This window comes from Condylura cristata, unplaced genomic scaffold (assembly GCF_000260355.1).
Source record: "Condylura cristata isolate star-nosed mole 26May11 unplaced genomic scaffold, ConCri1.0 scaffold00002, whole genome shotgun sequence".
Taxonomy (NCBI): Eukaryota; Metazoa; Chordata; class Mammalia; order Eulipotyphla; family Talpidae; genus Condylura; species Condylura cristata.
In genome coordinates this window covers 7255254-7275049 of record NW_004567103.1, presented here as the reverse complement: position 1 = coordinate 7275049, position 19796 = coordinate 7255254, and the positions used below count along the sequence as shown (strand labels likewise).

The following is a 19796-nucleotide window of genomic DNA, read 5'->3' as shown; positions in this document are numbered from 1 at the left end:
TTGAGCCTAAGGCAAGAATTCCACAGATTATGGCTTTGAATGAGCAAGCGGGGCTCAGGGAAGACATTAAAGGTAATGGTGAGTGAACAATTTGGAAGAAAATATGAACACAGTTTAATTTTACTGGAGTCAAGTTTCCACATCAAAGTATACTGCATGATTAAAAAACTATCTATGGGCAGGCCTACAAGGCAGTTAACTATTTCCATTTATAGTACTAAATAGGTGGTATGGTTTCAAACAATAAATAACTATGATGCAGTCATTTCTTGGTTCGTATCATTCCTAGTCCTTTCCCGGCATCAAATGCATTTTCTGGCATGTTAACCAAGAGCACCATTTAGGAAGCTTTCTGCATCGCATAGCTAATGGAGGATTTTCCCCAATGTAAATGTCAGGAAAATTCAACTATTGTTGTCTTCAACAAAATGGAATTTAGTTAACTGAGGTGTACTTGGATTGACCAGCTGCAGGCACAAGTAGACCCATATCTGGTCCGTCTACTCTCCTTTCATGGTGGCAAGTACGACGAGGTGTCTGGACTCCACACAACACCTGGGGTTCATTCAGATTGGGCAGACTTGAGGCATTTTCAGTATCTAAAATAGTTTGTGTGACTATGGGATCTGAGAGGTGCTGGGTCTGTGTCAGACTCTGGGCAGAGATGAAGCCTGGTCTTCACATAGAAGACCAAGAGAGGAGAGAATGAATACTTAGAAGAGTGAGTGACAAATGCTCATGAAGTTTTCTAAGTCTCTCTCTGGCTAACTCTGATGTGGACGTCTTTCATTTTTCCTTCATAAAACAAATGTTTGAACACCTCCAATATGCTAGACTACAGCAATCAGTAACAAGACAGAATGATGCCCCATGAAATTCAAGACGAGTGGTGTGAACAGCCTCTGGTACTCATAAAGACCTGATGGGGTGGGATAAGGGCACATCTGTTGAATTCTGTGATGAGAAGCCCTGACAGATGTAATTAATCATGCCTCTCTTAAAAGTCTGATTGAGTTGAGGTGTGCTACCTACCAAAGTAAGAGGTGGTGTTATACACTGAGCTTTTGGTTTCTTGTCTTATTTTTCATGCGTATAGATCACCTTAGCTGGAAATGATACCTAATGTCAAACGGGTGCTCAGGCAACTTCTTGGGAAAGACTTGAGGGGACCCAGAAGATAACACAGTGTTGGTATTTGGCAGTAGGTATCTGAAGAGAAGGCAAAGGGAGGCAGCATCAGCATAAACACATTAGGCTGATGTTGTAATGTGGAAAGCCGAAGCATTGTTTCCCTTCTACTCACTCGTAGTGAAGGTCTAACACGAAAGATTTGAATAGTCAGCAGATGATGGGGTCAACTCACCAACAGCAATTTCATTAGCTCCTTTATGCTGCAGCCTCCATTTCCCTCAGATTTTCCCATTTCCTTTATCGTTCACTGTGAACTTACAGCCAGATAAATGCATCTTAAAAAATCAACAGGAAAAACAATTCCAAGTAAGTCAGAAGTTTGCTAAAATAGAAATATACTGGATGAGTGGTTCTCCCTGGTGGCACTATGAACTATGAACTAAAGTATAGAACTATGAAGCTGTTCGAAGCCACTGAGCATTAGTTTGAACCCTGGTCAGGAAGCTGACCCACAGGGCACTTGTCCGACTTCTCCTGATCCCCCTGCTGCTCCCCTCAGCAGTGTATTTCAGTATATCTGCCTGTTCTGCTCCCCACTCTGTCTCTGGTGAATCCTCTCACCCCCCACCTCTGGCCTGTACCAGTTTTGTGAGTATAAATAAATAAACCTTTAAGCATATACATACTAGATTATACAAAAATTTCAGAGATGGACTTTTGAGCTCAACTTCGCAGAAGTTTTCCAGAGATAAAAGGGTTGACGCAAACCATCTCCTTGGCTACTCCTCAGGTCACTTCCAGACCTCCTAAACAGACTGGAAAACACAGCTATATGTGGTATGGGATTCTAATTCCTGTGATGGCTCCCAAAGAAGATTCTAGTATAAAATATTGACATGTTTGCTTCAACAGCACCCAGAGAAACAACACCCCTGTCACTTGTAGAGATGACAGCTCACCTTGGCAGCTCACCTCGTCAGGGGTCATGTTGTCATCTCTGAAAGGAGGCAGTTCTCAGGAGTAAGAAAAAAACACCAAAAATACAAAACATCAACACTGATGGCCAGCAGACAAATGATAGTCTGGTGATGAGCATTGATAAGCACCATTGAAATTCTTTTTTTTTTTTTCATCAGTCCTGATAAACAAGTGCTCTGAAAAAATGGAAGCAAGTATTGAAGAAAGTTAAAAACAGGAAGGCTATTGGCCTAGGTTACCCTAATACATTGATTTAAGCTTTCTTATGATGTTGGGTGTGGGGTTTTGAGGTTATATCATACCTTATATTCTTCTTTGGAGACATGGTCTCTTGTGAATGATGATCCCATAGCAAAATCCAGGGTGGCAGGACTTAACAGCAGGTTTTTACAGCTAAAATTGACTCCTTATTAAGATAAAACTCATTGGCAAGTGCTTTGTTTGTAGCATTTCAGGTCAATTTAGTAACTCCACAAAGCTGGTACTACTGCTGCACAGACACAGAGATGATCTTAGGCATCGGGAGGGAGGAAGACAGCTGTACACTGTGATTCTGGTGCTCAGAAGTCTCAGAGTTTACCTGCTCACACCTGCGGATGAGCCAACATCTTGTTTGGAGGAAAAGTTTACAGATATTTTATCAATTACCTCTGGGAAAATAAGTTATTTTGCTTTACACAATACTTTATTTTTTTGTTTTATAATAGAAAATCAGATTTTTGCAACATTGCCTTCATGGTGTGAGAAAAGACATGCTTGTTGAAATTCAAGATTATGAAACTGATTTTTATTTTTATAACATGAGATGTGTCAGGCTTAATCTATCTTGAGTGTTCAAATCTTATTGCAAAAAAGACTGCTTTCTTCAGCCCACGTAGCTATCATTTCAAGCCAAGTGTTCCTATGGTGGTGTTGTTTCCTAGCTCTCCAAACACCATTTAAATCCTCCGTCTGAAAAGTAAGAGAATGTCCTATTTTCACAGACATTTCTTATTTCTGGGATCTTCATTCATTTTTAGGCTTTCTCTTCCTTCTTCTTTGGTTCCTGAAGGCTATTAGCTACATGGTTGTGCTTAAGGTTGTCAGTGTATGCCTTCCAGAAGGCAGGCACCAGGCTAGACAGAATGAGAAGTGTGAGATTTTGTGTGTGTGTGTGTGTGTGTGTGTGTGTTTGTGGGGGACTATGGCTGGAAGGGGGAGCAGGAACTGACAGGATAAGCCTCAGGTAACCCTGCAGCATGACACCTGTTGAAGAAAGGGAAATGGGAACCTGACTGGAAGAGCCCCAGATCTTAGTGTAGTTGTGGTAAAGTCCCTGCTCTTCCAGTAGGGAACTTTACCAACAAAAATTGTCCCTTAAATGACTCTCATCTGGGCAGGAAATACCAGGTAAGTTTTACGCCCTGTTAAGCCTCAGTCAATGACTTGTGGCTGCCTAGGAGCAAAGTGGACTTGAATAAAATGCTGAAACACATTAGAAGATGAAGCTATAACTGGTGGTTATCAGCTAACTGCCATCTTCAGGAGTTTCTCTTTTGAGAGATAAGAGAACCACATATCTCCATGGCTCCTTTTGCCATATTTGCTTCTGTAATCCCAGCATCTGTTCTTCTCCTATTGAAGGCTCCCAGAGGGACTGTTTCTGAGGAAAAACTTGCAAGGGGACCATAGGAATGACAGGTCACAGCCCTCCTCACTGAAATTCCTATAAGGACTGCAGCTCAGTGTCCCTGCTCCATTACTTAATGCATCTCACTCTCACCCTTGACTATCCTCTGCTGGTCTTCTTGGTGAGACTCTCTGTCATGAGAGTTTGATGGTTATCCTTGGTATTCTAGTATCTTCTGGGACATGGTGGTTATATATGATCTCTCAAGTCATTACTGGGTTAAGGGATGTCAAGAAGGGGTTCACACATTGTTCTCTGTGTTTAGTCGCATGGGTCAATCATTTCTTCCATATTGGAGAGCCATCTTCTCAACCTGCTGGCCACATACAAGGTGGTTCAAATTATGCCAATGGGACCATCCCCATGTCTTCTAGAGAGAGTGTGCTTAGTTTTGTCCCTAGGCCTTCTAACTTTGTAAAGTCCAGAATTGGGACAGAAAACACAATGTCTCCTGATGGATGATAGGTTGTCAGCACATGGCAACTACTCTCTTGAAGGGCAACCTCAGGGACATTTACTACAGGGCAGGAAACTGTCCACCTACTTGTTAGAGCAGCATGCATCCCATCTATTGCCACCTAACTTCCAGTGTGTTTCTATGGAAAGAGAAACAGTCCTAAGCACAGTGACATCAAGTTTGTCTGGGAGACTAATTTGGCAATGGAGTGAAAGATTAAAGGCCACACATGAACCAAAGCCATAGAAGATAAGCTTCTATCTGGGGAGTCCTTTTCTCTCTCTGCCCTGGGAACACATCCCAGTAGGACTAGATTCTAGTCTCAAGAAGGCATTGGGACTGACACACCGCAGCCCAATAAACCCAAGCAAGAAATAGCTTTGTTGTGAATCACCAAGGCATGATCACTTGCTACTGCAGGATAACCTGACATGATCCCACCAAAATATCATTGTTTTTCTTTTCTAAGATACTTTGTCTGGCCTCTGATAACTTTCCCTCATTCCATTTTTTTTTAAGATTAATTTATTTGTGCATACAGAGCTGGGGTATAGGCCATAGGTGAAGGGGTGGTGAGAGGATTCACCAGAGACAGAGTGGGGAGCAGAACAGGCCAACTGACAAAGTGCATTGCTGAGGGGAGCAGCGGGCGGGTCAGGAGAGGTCTGCCACGCCATGTGGATCGCCATGTAGGTCACCTCCGGGGCGGTGATCAAATTCATGCTGAAGTGGCTTTAGCTTATCACCTCTCCAGATGCATGTGACAACACCCACCCATCACCTGGGCACCCATACTCCTGCAACATGTTCCACTGAACCCCTCTCCCCTGGCCTGCCTCCTCCTTTGGTAGACTCAGATATACAGTGAGATTTCTAGGGATTGTTTTGTTTTAGCTTGTTTATTCCTGAGTTTTGTTTGTTCCATTCCATATGTGAGTATAAGCATCAGTATTTGTCTTTCTCCTTTTGATCTATATCACGTAGCATGATCCCCTCCAGTTCTATTGATGTCACAAATGGCAAGAATTCATCTTTTTTATAGCCTAGTAGTGTGTCTATAGATTACATCTCCTTAATCCACTCATCTGTCCTTGGGCACTTAGACTGTTTCTGTAACCTGGCTGTAACAAATCGTGCTGCAATGAACATAGTCATATGTCTATGCCTTTGACACAGTAATTTTGCATTCTTTGAGTAGATACCTGGAAGTGGACTTGCTGGATGATATGATAGACCTGATTTTAATGTTTTGGGGACCATCCATACAGTTTTCCAGTCTGGGTTTTCCCATTCCTCCAGATGCGGTCCAACACTGTGATTTCTGATCCTTTTTGGCATTCTCATAGGAATGAGGAAGTATCTTATTATGGCTTTGACTAGGAATCTGCACATTTTAAAAATTCCGCAGTTTTTCCTGTAGTCATGTTAGGCTCTACTACCACAATGTAGCACAATGTGGTAATTCCACAATTTTCCATGGACTTTAGATTTGTGTGCTAGATCTTGAATCTAGATGTTTCTTCATCTCTGTTGCTTAGCCTGAGACTTGACCGGGATAATGACTTTTATATTCAGCTCAATCTTGACTTCATTTCTTCACCCTGTGTTCACAACCTGATCAAAATTAACTTGTACCTGAGACCTACTATTGCTTGAGGCACATATTGAATTTCTTTTTGGTAGGAGTGTGTGTGTGTGCATGTGCACGTGTGTGTGTGTATGAAAGTTCAATGAAATTGTTTTACCCTGAAGAAATGTAATTTTGAAATGAAGCAGTAGAACTAGCTATTTGTCTGAGAAAAGGTACAGGATCTACTTAGGTCAAAAGTAACAGAAATTGCTGATACTATAATTTCTAGTAACTCATAAATGCCTGGGTGCATTAGTAACTGCATAAATCCCCTCCTATGGCTAAGTGGCTGGGAATGAGATGCCGGTGTAAATAAATCTTTAAAGCATCTTTTGTTCAGTGATAATGACTGCAGAAATAAAGCCATGTGAATGTAAAATAATTGATGACAAAGTAGCATGAAATCAAATGTGTCATCTTCAATGAAAATGGTCAAGACCACAAACATCACAAAGGGTGGACAAACCTTCTCACACCAGCTCACCCATCCCTCACCTCTCCCATCCCCATCCCCACTGCCTTAAATTCTCAATGTTTTTTCCCAAAACACTGTTTGAGGTGGCTTCCAGGTATTTCTTGAAGAGAACACAGAAAACAAAACTCCTGAAAACAATACATAACCTAGGATGTTCAGTGTCATGAGGGAGGAACATACACATAGTCTCAGCTTTGATTTTGTTCATGACCCTGGATCTATTGGTCTAGCTACTGCATTCCAGCCACCTTTATTTTGTTTTGCAAAAGTGTCTACAGAGTAATTCAAAATAGTCTGCAAAAAACTGAAATAAATATAATAATGCTTCTGATGGAGTGGCAAATTAGCATAAGAATTAAATGCCAGAATCACATCTCAGATTTGCTGAATCTTTTCTGACTTGATACACAATGGTCATATAATTGCCTTGAATCTCCAGATGAGTAGGGTGAAAAATTTCATTTCCTATTATTGTTCCTGCTGAAATGTCAAACTTTTAACAAACATGGTAATGATATAAAAGGCACCTTAACTCCATTGTCTGATAGAAGACAGAATCAGCTAAAATTAAGAAAATACCCTAAATAAATATGTATTTGGAAAGATATTCTCAACAAGTTTCCAAAATTCACACACTTAAAGATAATTTTCACACTCATATGTGTATAAAAATCAAATATTTTATAGCAACATTTCTTTAGGTAAGCAAAATAATGGAATGGATAATTGAATGAATTTCAAAAATGAGGAAAATGCTAGAAAAATCCTCCACCTAAAAAATTCACATTCATGGTGGGTATGATGTGAAATTGAAGAAATTTAAACCCATACCACTAAATCATAAACACTTTTATAAACTAATGTTACCGTAATTAAAAAATAGCATTAAAGATTCATATTCCTGTACTTTTTCTTCATAAAAGTGTCATAATTATTCAGTAACAGTAAGAAAAATACAAGAGTCTCCTTAGATTTTAAAATTTGTATTCAAACTTTCTTATATATTAAACTTAGGAACTTACATATGGAAACTTGGCCTGCTTTGAATATATGAGGTAACTAGGAGTATACTAGGATCAGGTGATATTTATTAGCTGCTTCTATATAGATTCCCCTCACCCCACATCCATAATTAAAATGTTCCTATGGAGCCTTTCCTGGACTTAAACGATATAAAGTAGAAGAAATTATTAATTTATGAAAAAATTTTAATAGCCCCAGACCCAAAATTAACTTATCAAATCATTTCAAATAACACTTAAAGACTATAAAACTTTCACATATAGTGAAAACATGAGGGATGTGATAACTACACATAATTAAGGTATAAGGTAATCGGGGCAGCAGAGGAAAGTGCCTGGCAATCTGTGGCTGCTGCAAAACAAAAGCTGAATGTCATTTTTGCTTTTTATCTTTGGCTACAAGAGTGGAAATCCTCCTCAAATTGCTTTTGGTTAACAAAAATGGGTGCTTAGGTAGGTCTTTTGTAAAAGTGCAATGGTTTGATATAAACGTTTGCAAAATTTTGTCATATTTTGTGAAGCTAGCTTATTAGCAGAACTGTTTCTAGGGTAACTGAAGGATTTTGAGAAAAAAAAAAGACAAAAAAAAAAAAACCAAACTGATAATTCCTCAATGCAAAGAGGGAAATATCTATCTATACAAACTTATTCCTCTTCTCCCTTCCCCTCCCCTCCCCTCCCCTCCCCTCTCCTCTTCTCCATCCCATCTCTGTCTGCCCGAACCCTGCTCCCCACCACCATCACCCTTGAATTTGATAACAAAACTCCTCTGGCTTTTGTTTTTGTTTCTTTGCTTCCCCAGCATATTCATAAGGTCAAAGTAAGGGATTTTGATGATGGGGAGGAGCATTAAGTACTGAGCACTTGATGTCTGTCATGTCAAAAGGCTGCCTCTGGGCCATTGCCACGAGATTCCTGTTAAATACCCAACCCGATTTACGATTTACGTCAAAGTAAAGAGCGTGAAGAAGCAATGTGTTCTGTGGCATTTTCTTTCCCTGGGAACCCTATTTTGAGAGACTTTGGATACTAGGATGTCTGGAACTATCTTAGGAGTTCTGATTATAATCAAGTTACAGTTGCTTTACTTTCAAAATTGAATGCAAACGTCTAGAACGTGTGCAGAGGGGTGGGACTGTGCCTTCGCCAGCCTGAAGCTGGCACGTGTAAATGTACCTGCCACAGCTGCGCTCCTGCGGGGACCTGCGCCAGGCTCACCCTCCTCTCTTTCCCTTTACAGCATAGGCGGAGACGTAGGGCGAGGCCAGGACGCCGGGTACGCGGGCAAACATTTCCGCATGGGGTTCATGACCATGCCCGCTCCTCAGGACAGACTTCCCCATCCTTGCCCCAGTGGCTTTTCCGTGAGGTCACAGTCCCTGCACTCGGTCGGGGGCGCAGACGATGACAGCAGCTGTGGCTCCCGACGACAGCCGCCGCCCAAGCCCAAGAGGGACCCCAGCACCAAGCTGAGCACCTCCTCGGAGACCGTGAACAGCGCCACAGCCAGTAAGAGCGCGAGGACCCCTGAACGCATGGAAGGTAGGGTCCCCCCCTTCACCCAGAAAAAGATTTCGGGCAGCAAATGCTGGGCATCACACTCATGGGTACCACCTTTGCTCCTGGGCCTCATCATCTTGCTTCAATTGCCCTGAAGTCCCAGAAACGAATTGGCGGTGTGTCGGTGGGCAGTACAGAAGCACAAGTTATTTATTTCTGGTGACCTCAAATGACACCCAGAAAAATGCATTTAATTTGTATCATCAGAATGGGAAGGTGGTGTGGGAGTTGTTTTAGTCTCTTCCTGTTCGGAGGCATTAGCAAATTACTTAGCCTAGCCTATCCCTAAAATTGAAAATTTCTTGGATTTATCCATATTGTTGTATAATTATAGAAGTGTTATGCGATGATTACAGAACTGTAAAATGTAGGAAACGAATCACCTTTGAGAAAGAACTCTTTTTTACATTTTGGTGGTCTTCCTGTCAGTGAATAGAAAATTTACACATGCTATGTGCACATGTGTAGTGTAAACACATACATACCTACATTGTATATATTTTATTCTCTCCTTCCATCGCTCTCTGATTTCTACCTGTACCTAGTTTTTCCTCAGCTATGAAATGAACGTACACAGCAAATGTCTCTTGGTCTCCTTGCTCCTTGGTGACTGTGTTCTATCAGCGCTTACTAACTCTTTAGCCCTTAGTTGTTAAGTAGGGTGTCAGCTGCCCTGAAGTTTTCTTGAGAGCTGCTTTGGGGAGTAGACTCATATACTTTACACAAGACCATCCAGAATTTTGCATTAGGTGTGGAAGAACTTTGATGTTCCCAGTGCTGCTACCTGCCAGTCTGGTCATGCACCTCTCCACCAGCGTCTTCCTCGCTTCCCTAATTTTGGTTTGTGCCCCTGCAAACCAAGTCTCATGTGACAGAGAGCAGAAGCCAGGTGGTTCCTGGACAGATTTCTTTGTTACCTGGTCCCATCTTCTTCCCAATCTGGAAAGCTCCCTTGTCTTCTGGGCCAGTCTTTGCACAGAACCTTATGGGATGGTCTGTGAGGGGCCCTGGCTGGTCCCGCTGTTGCATCACACTTTGGCTCCATCCTTCCTCATTGTGCCATGTGGCACCAGCCCAGTAGCACAACAGCTTTGTGCATACTGCAGAATACAAATAAATGTTTGGAGATGGAGCTATTCCCTCCATTTTCCAAGGGACATTTCACCTGAGTTTACTAGTGCAGAAATGCATCTTGGGTGTATACAAGTGTGGAAGCAACATCTGTGAATTGAGGTATGTTTAATGCAGATTCACAAAAACTGAAGTCACAGTAGAGAGTTTTGTGCTTTGTATTTTCCATGACATTCAATTTGTTAAGAAATATCATTTTTTTTTCTTAAAGATTTATTTCTACAGAGCTGGGGTACAGGTCAGAGGAGCGGGGCTGGGAATAGGAGAACTGACTGAAATCCACTGCTGAGGGGTGCAGCGGGCGAGATAGAAGAGATATGCTGTGCCGTGTGGGTCACCTCCCTGGCTGGGGATCGAACTTGTGCTTCAGTGGCTGTGGACAGCCTCACAGTGCTATGCTTAACCCCTTGTGCTACCAGGGAGGGCCCAAGAAAAAGGATTTTTAAAGATAAAGTATATATCATGCAATTTATTTACAGTCTGTTAACAGTTGGTTGATTCCAGTTGCGTTGGTGTGATAAATATAGCACACAAGCATGTGGGTATGTCTGTTTTTCTATTACTTGAGAGTAAGCTGGAGATTTCATACTTTTATCTCATAAACCAAGGTCGTCCTTCAACCTTTAACACATGGATGCTTTTAGAAATAAATTGTATAGTTTACTAGTTAATGGACTAAAGGGCCCCAGAGTCCTGCCTTTTGCAGAATTTAAGTATTGTGAGCTTTCCCTGCTTTTGCTGTGTGGTGCTTTCCATTCTCTCCACTTCCTGTGACCTGTTTTCAGGAGTCTCTACCTCCTACATTTATTTCTAGGAAACCACGTAATCAGATACAATAGATTGTGTGTAAAAGAAGCTTACAGGTTTAGAACAGATTTCTGAGTGATGAGAGGTGGAATGTGATCTAGAATAATTCCATAATAAAAGAAAATACAAAAGCCAGCTGAAGAACAGAGATGAAAGAAAAATTGCAGTGAACCAGGAGCGTGTCGTTAAACACTGTCACGACGCAACAGACTTTCCAGGAAATGTGCAAAATGCACACCCCACCTAAGCGGAGGCTGGGGTGCTGGGTGCTGGTTTTAATATGGGGGGATCCCATATTAGAAGCAACATTTCAGTTGGTAGTTTGTTCTAAAAAGCAGAAGGGATTACCATTCATTTGGGATGCTTGAGGTAGCTAATTCCTGAGGCAGCTCAGAATTCTGTCTGAGATCCCTTCACTTGTGAAAATCTGAGGTCCCATGTGATGAATTATCCAACAGAAGGCATCAGTTCTCTCATCCATTTCTCTGAAGGGCGAAGAGGAGAAGGTGGCTCAGTAAGAGGGGTAGCCAAGACTTTTTTTGGAGCTCTATCTGAGGGTAAGGGGGGGTGTCCACTTAGTAGCTCTCCTCTTTTTTTTTTTTTAAAGATTTATTTATTCGTACAGAACTGGGGTACAGGCCAGAGATGCGGAGGGTGAGAGGATTCACCAGAGACAGAGTGGGGAGCAGAACAGGCAGATCGAGGAAGTACACTGCTGAGGGGAGCAGCGGGCGGGTCAGGAGAGGTCTGCCACACCATGTGGTCGCCTCCGGGGCAGGCGGGAATCGAACTCATGTGGAGGTGGCTTTAGCTTCTCAGTGCAGTGCTTTAACCCGCTGCGCCACCAGGGAGGGCCCAGTAGCTCTCCTCTTAGGGGGACCGTATGGATGGGGTGGTTCAACTGTTGTGAGTCTTTGGGATGGGAAGTGAATCAGAGCAACTATCAGGATCTGGTACAGAAATGGTCAACTTCTATACAAAAGTGGTTCTTAATGCAAATTTCACCTTCTGCTTCATGCAAACACAATTGTAAAACGGAATATACTTGAATCTCTTCTACCAAGTTATGATTTCAATAATGACAAGAGAGCATCAGGGCTGGGGCATTCAGAGTTGGGGAACTAAACCTTGAATCCAAACACATGGGTGGTGTTCTCAAAGCCAAACTCACATAAATACGGAGATTGCTCTTTTATGAATTCTTAGTTCTTTATAATCATGAGCTATCTGGAGTTCATTATGGAACATATGTTTTCTTTGTAATTTTTCTAGCTATCAAAATTATAACAAAGGTGAAAAGTGACTTTTATGAATCTTAGTCTGTCTTTTCTTTTTATATTAAATGTCAGCAAAATCAAAATATTGATTCAGTGACATTAGAATGATTTCCATGGTAACTGGCTTCTATTTAAGTAGGGGATTATGACTTCCCTGTGGATAGAAGTATAAAAGAACTGGACTTGTGGCAAAATGGCATTTCAGAGCAGAATAAAAATAGCTTAATGAAGAATACAAATGAAAAAATATCACATCCCTAGAAAAGTAAAATTTAGCTTTAAAAAAACAATAACTCGGTCACATAAAATATCTTTTTATTTTTATAAATTAAAAGAATTTACTCTCCTATTTTAAGTGATTCTCCATACTAACGCCTTTAAAATTTTTATACAGTAGGAAAGCTAGCCCAGCAATAAGTATGTGATGAATGTGTCAATTGTCCTCTTCCATCGCCTCCATGTCGTGCCTACTTGAGGAACAAGTAGGTGGAACAAAGGGAGTTAAGAGGAGGAAAGAGAGGCCCTTCAACTTCTAGCTCATATTTGCTCCAAGAGGGCAGGAGCTGTGTGATGTCACAGTTGCCTCTCTATCACTCACCTGAATATGGATCCCACCTCTCCGCATTCTTAGAAATGCCACAAGGCACAGGCGGAGTGTATGCTTGAACCCATGGGCAGCATGACACTGGACAAGTGACCCACGGCGACTATGGCTTTGCCAGTGAAGTGGCTGTAAAAACTGAAAGTAGACCACATCCTATCTCCTTAACAGCCTTATGACATCCCAGTGAGCTAATGTCTATGATGATGCTCAGTAAAGAGAATTGCAGGGACTCCCTGGTGGTGCAAGGGTTAAAAGCACAGCACTCTGAAGTTGTGGACAGCCACTGCAGCAAGAGTTCGATCCCCAGCCAGGGAGCTGACGCACACTGCACAACAGACCTCCCCTCTCTTATGCTGCTCCCCTCAGCAGTGTATTTCAGTCCATCTGCCTGTTCTGCTCCCCACTGTCTCTGGTGAATGCTCTCACAACTGCACCTCTGGCCTCTACCCCAGTTCTTGTATGTATATGTAAATAAATCTTTTTAAAAAAGAGAGAAATTGCAATACAAAAATGTTTATTAAGTATATAATTACCAATAATTAACAGGCCTGGATATCATAAATTTTGGTCAGGATCAACATGCTATTAAAACAAATGAAAAGCAGCCCTCCCTGGTGGCGCAGCGGGTTAAAGCACAGCACTAAGAAGTCTAAGCCACTTCTGCATGAGTTCGATCCCCGCCTGCCCTGGAGGTGACCACATGGCACGGCAGACCTCTCCTGACCCTCCCGCTGCTCCCCTCAGCAGTGTACTTAGTTGATCTGCTTGTTCTGCTCCCCACTCTGTCTCTGGTGAATCCTCTCACCTCCGCATCTCTGGCCTGTACTCCAGTTCTGTATGAATAAAGAAATAAATCTTAAAAAAACAAACAAACAAAAAACAAACAAAAAAAACAAATGAAAAGCAAAGCCAAGTCACACATACACAGCCTCTCCATGTTAGGCTTAGCTATTTTAAACAATGGACCGAATAGGCTGTTATTGTACTAGGTGTAATAATCTTTTAAGAATAGTCTCACTTGAATGCAATATTTACTATTTTGAAGAAACCTGTTTTTAACTAAGTTTCAGGTTTCCCTACACATGAGAACTCTTTTAAAAAAATTACATGTCATGCCTTTCGTTAGTTCTGGACTCTCTGCAAATCCCTTCCAGCTTTTAATGTGTGAAGTGTTTTTGTCATCATCCTTTACAGAGCAATGAGGAAATACTTTTGATTCAGGATAGTTTATTTTTTAATCTATGACTTAGAAATTGGGAACCAAAGATATTTGGAAGCTTGACGGTCCTTAAGTGATGGAATACATGGTTGAGGCAGAACTAAAGGCTGTGATGAGGTCACCATCCGAAAAACAAAAACAAAAACAATTCATTTCTTAAACCTTACCCAAAAAAAGTAAGTTCTAACCTTCAGACATCCAATTCTTTTAACCAATGCTCTTAGGACCCAGGAGTGTACCTAACAGAATGTACTTCTTCCCTTCTTGTTACTTACAATCACTTGTTTGAATAACTCCAGCTTCTGTTTCCTTCTATCCAATGCATGGAACAAGCACTGAATGTAAAGGAATCATTTCTAGAAACTAGAATGCTTGGCATGACACACCATGTGAGTCTCTTTCATGCAATTAGTTGCTCAGCTTTGGAGGAAATCATTTAACACATTTTAATAATGTAGTTCCCAACAAGAAATATTTGCTGCTCTTTCAGTGTTTGGTGTTAACAATTTAAAGGAGTGTGGATCTGATTTCCTACCAGTGTCAAGCAACTCGTGGGCATTTAAAGAGGGAAGAATCAAATTGAGTGTACATAGTGTGTTGAGGAACTTGCAGATTCCCCTGGTTAGAATTCTGGTTTTAGAATTTAAATCAGTATCAATTACATACATGAGTTTTGCTTTCTCATCTCCGACACTTAAAAGACACCCAAAATATGTTTGCCTTTTACAACTCAGTATGAGCGATACTGGTGTCCATGCTGGTCTCTGAGAGTCTCTGCTCCCTGGTTTACTCTGCCTGCATAATCCCTAAAACTGACTCGCTCATGCTAGCTTGAAGTGACGGGGCCATCTGGCGAGGAACGTGAGAGCGGCCTCAATAGTTGAGAGCAGTATGTGGCCAAAACCACAAGGAAACAGCCTCAGTCCTGTGACTGAAACGGACGGAATCCTATTGGTGAAGAGACTGAGCTCAGGAGTAGATCTCTCCCCAGTGCTTCCAGACAAGGATTAAGCCTGGCACCCAGTCCCCTGGGTTCTGTCTGCGCCTGGACTTCTGATCTGCAGGACTGTGAGCTAACAGAGGACTATTGATTTGTAAGCTGCCATGTGTGTGATAGCTTGTTATAGAGCAGTAGAAAAGCCATCCATCTCCCGAGCTGTTGGCCAGAGAAAGTCACATAAGCTACATCAGCGAAGCCCCATTAGCATCAAGCCTGGTGGACAGGAGGAGCTCAAGAAACTTCCTCCTTCCCCTCCCAGCACTGGGCTGGCTGCTCACCTTGCCACCTTGCCAGTCCTCCGCAGCCTTCTCTGCCAGACCTTGGGGCCAGGGAGAAAGTGGGGCCTGAAAGTTTAGGCTTTCTGAGTATCTGCTTAGCTCTTTCTGAATTTGTTTGGGCCTTTTCCTAAGAGGATCCTTCCTTTCTCACCAAAGTTTGTGTTCCTTCATGAGCTCAGCAGTGATTTTCTGGCAGTGTTTTGAGTGACTCATTCAGCTGGTGGCACCTCACCTGCTTAGGCCTTTTTTTTTTTCACATAACAAGTGGCACTTGTACTTCATAGTGTTCCCCCAACAAGTGTTCAAACCCTATTAGCACTACACTAAGAAAACAGAGAGTGGAAAACAAGCCCCGGAAATCTCCATCGTTCCGGCTCTGGGTGTGCTCCATGGGTGAGAGGTGAGAGAGTAACATCAAGGGCCTGCATTCCTGCCTTCTCTCTCCGGCTGACAATGTCAGAGCTTTGAGGCTTCCCTAGAAGACGTCAGTCAGACCAAGCACTGCTCCTGCGGCAGCTGTGTGACTGTGGTGCGAGCTTGGACTGAATGTGCCCTGAGGCCTGAGAGCTGCACCTGTAGAGTCGATATCAAGCAGCTGTCCCTGCCTCTGTGGCGAACTAGTCCAAAAGGTGGGCTTGCTTCACAGATTCCCTGAAGTCTCTCTTTGTGACTAACCTGAAACATGAATAAGGATTGATGTCTTCTTTGCATTTATATTAATGTATTTGGGAGAAATGTAGCCCATTATTAAAATACTAATTTTTACGATCTTGTAAGGAACATGGAGGAAAGGAGTTGATAACCTGCCTTCCTTAAGTTACCTTTTCCTCTTGTGCTTCACTCCTCGACAAAGCCCTTGCTCTTTCTCGATTTCCTCTGGTCCCCAAGTCCTGAAGGTAACAGAGAACACAGACCTTTGAATCAGGTGTTTTGTTCACTTATATCAGCATACTCTTAGGGAGCTCCAAGTTTTCCCACCTCAGTAATGTCTTTCTTAATGCATTTAGGATAAAAAATTTCTCCTACTTGATTACTTAAAATAATGATATTTTATTAAAGAGTTAAAACATATATATTTTTAAACATTTGTGAAGTGCTATAATCTCTTTTATACCTATATTTGCATCTGAGATCTGCTAATAACAGCAGGCAGGAATCTTTGCAGTGACTGAATCCCCAAAGCCACGCTGGGAATCCCACTGACTAATCGTCCGCTACATACTGACCCTCTCGGTGCTCCCTCAAGCTTCCTCTCCTTTCAGTGTTCAACTAACATCTGTAAACCTTTCTTGCTTGTTTCTACTTATTCATTTGCTCCAGATCCATGACCCCTGCTATCTGACCCACCCTAGCTATGCCATTGAGTCTAGTGCTGCTTCCCTTAGAATTAGTGTTTAGGGGCTTGACAATTCTCTTCTTCTGCAAATCCCTCACCCCTTGGCTCTTTCAGCTAGGCTCCCTCTTGCTTTCATCTTTAACTGCTCTCTAGATATCCTTTCAGGGATGTCTCTTCTTCTGGTTGATTCTTAAATGGTGACATCTCCAAACTCTGACTTCTCACTCTATCTGTTAACTGCTGGCCTCCAACTCTCTGACTGAACCAGGCCCATGTCTGGAGTATCACCAGCTCCAAGCTCATCATCTCCACACAGTCATTCCTCCACACAGTCATTCCTTCTGCAGTTCCCATCCTGTGCTAGGTTAGAAATGCAGGAGCCTTGTAGACTGTTCTCCTGGTCTTGCCTCTGACGCCTAGTGTATTGTCAACCAAGGTGGCTCATTCTGTTCCTCAAACCTCTCAGGTCTGAGCCTCTTCATCCATCTCACCTCCACTCCTGTCTCAGGCCGCCCTCATATCTCACCTGCATAACTGCAGAACAACACAATGGTCTCGTGACTGCAACTACCCTTCCCACACTCACCTCCTTAGTCCTTCCAGAGGGAATTTTACACATGCCCACCCAGGCATGTCTCTGCTTAGCTATGATTCTGTTTGGCCACATCACTACCTTGTTCATCTCTTACCTGATAACACACAACTCCTTACCTAGCCTTCCTCTCCTGACTCCTGCTGGCTCACTGTTTCCTTTCCTCCCATTCATCCCTCCAGACGCATCCCTAGAGACATCATTTTCTCTAAACAAACCAAACTCATCCCTGTTTCTGTATCCTTGGATGTGAAGTCTCCTCTTTCTGGAATGTTTTCTCCAAATCATTCCCTACAGAAAATTTCCACATTTTCTTCAAAGCCTTCTCTGTGATAAGGTGTACATATACATTGTTCTGTGACATATCTGGGCTTTGTGTGTAACTCTAGTATATCTGTTATAATTACTTTAATATTATATTCATCTGCATGTTTGTATCCTAATACACAGCAACAGCCCTGACTACCACAGGTAGGGCTAACTAGGTAATGATAAAGAGGCGTATTTGAATAACATGCTATTTCATAAATAGGTCTTCCAGCAGACTAATTGTTATGAAGTTAATGTACTTTCAGGCATTTTTAATGTAGAAAGTAGTTCAGGCATTTGTAGAGCTTGGAGAGCTGTCAGGGTGATTCATGGGTCTCAGGGAGCAAGTCTCAAGGCAGCTCATCCATCACTTCGGCCCGGCTTTGTTTACGATACAGTAGGCATCTGGGTGATTTAGAGGATGAGGCCGTTGCTTGCTTTTAGGTTTGTAAGAACTTATATTTCCTCCATTGTTTTGCATTGCTGCATATGGGTGGTACACAAATTAATTGTGGGTGATGGTGAAGAATACTATTGACAGGTTGTTAGGTGTTCTTGGCATCTGTACCTTTTAGTGGATTCTCATGTTATAAATCAAAGATTGTTCAGCTGTGCCACTCAGATAAGGTTTTGAGAAATAAGTTTCTCAGTGAAGACACGACATGGGCTTCTTTCCTTGCAGTGACTTTTGGAAATTAGTTGTAATTTTCGTAACGAGGAATTTTAAAGTTGTCTTTGATCATTTCTGTCAGATTTTAAGAGGTCAAGTATATTCTTCCAGATTAATTCTGTACCCATTCTGTAGGCCTCCAATGTCTGAGCCTTTCACCTTACCTTCAAGAAGGGGCTACAAAGCCATTTATAAAGGCAGAGTGACTGCGTGTGTGCATAAATCTTGCCTTTAATTGACCTCGATGAAGCATGCACTTACTGCAGCCAGAGTCTTTGATTTTATGGCCCCTGTGTCTGTTCTGAGAGATGCTGGAATATGCACTGCTGTCTGTGGCTTTTCTTGTTAAGTGGGAGGGCAGTGATTTAAGACAAGCTCTTTTACATTTACATTTTTTTTTGCAATTTAATATGTATTAAATTAAGTTGATTATATGGAGCAGAACATTGGAACCCATATTCCTCTGGAAACCTCTGCTTTCTGACAATTTTACTAATGAGAACAGCAGAAAACCAGAATAAAAAAGAGCTCAGGGAAGACAAGCTCCTTCATGCACTGAGCCTCATGAGTTCTGGAGAATGTTGTCTGCAGGGTTTTGATCATTAAACAGTACACATTTGATTTAAGCCCCAGGCCCATGCATATCAGAGATAAGGAATAAGCCCAGAGGAGGGGAGAGCAAAGCTTGCCGCAGCTATTCAGGAAGGAGAAACAGTTTAAAGAAATTGTGCAACAAGTGGGAACACCCTGATATGCAGGAGGCCTGTTATAATCAGCCCTTACCGCTTTCTATGGTGACGCCACCGTGGGCGCCCTCGTCATCCACTGAATTCTACTGTGTATCTGCTACATGGGAGGGAGGCGCCCGCTAGGTACCGCAGAAACAGGAAGATACATCCTCTCCCCTCAAAGACATTGGCCTGGGTTAGGGTCACTGCCCACTAAGCAGCCAGTCTCAGTGAAGGGGGGTCAGCACTTTGATGGGGACGATTAAGTACTCCTGCCCAAACCACAAGAATCAGGGCGGGCTCTCGGAGGAAGTGTTTAAACTGCTGTAAATCAGGGTGCCATATATTTGAGAAATAACTCTTAGGAATAGTCTTTTTTTTTTTTTTTTAAGATTTATTTCTTCATGCATACAGAACTGGGATATAGGCCAGAGGTGTGGGGGCAGTGAGAGGATTCCCCAGAGACAGAGTGGGGAGCAGAACAGGCAGATCTACTGAAATCCACTGCTGAGGGGGCCAGCAAGAGACAGGAGAGGTCTGCTGCACCCTGTGGGTCAGCTCCCTGGCTGGGGATCAAACTCAGCTTGAGGCTAGCTTCATAGTGCTACACTTTAATTGGTTGCACCATCCGGGAGATCCCCAGATGAGTGTTTTGCCTTAGTGTTTTCTATCTGTCTGACATATGATGCTGGTTCTTTTTTTTATAAAAAAAGAAAACTAAGAATACACAGAAATTAAATTCAGTGCTCACTTCCACAGAGCAAATAGACCTTGCTCCCACATATCAGCAGAAAGAAAAGAAATGAACACTGGACCTTGCCTGCTTTTATGTATTTCTGTTGTAGCTTCTTTCTCTAACAGTGACTGGGTAATTTGACCCCGATGATCAATATTCTATAGAGGCCCCAGGATAGAAAGGGCAC

General features: G+C 42.3%; 1 protein-coding gene across 2 annotated transcripts in view; it reads left to right on the top strand.

The window, feature by feature from the left end:
- NYAP2 (neuronal tyrosine-phosphorylated phosphoinositide-3-kinase adaptor 2) overlaps positions 1 to 19796 on the top strand; it is a 193960-nt gene that overhangs the window by 105872 nt on the left and 68292 nt on the right. For both annotated transcript variants that reach the window (XM_012725066.1, XM_012725071.1), the window contains one exon: positions 8603 to 8904. In XM_012725066.1, the coding sequence (XP_012580520.1) occupies positions 8603 to 8904 (302 nt within the window). The remainder of the gene's footprint in view (positions 1 to 8602; positions 8905 to 19796) is intronic.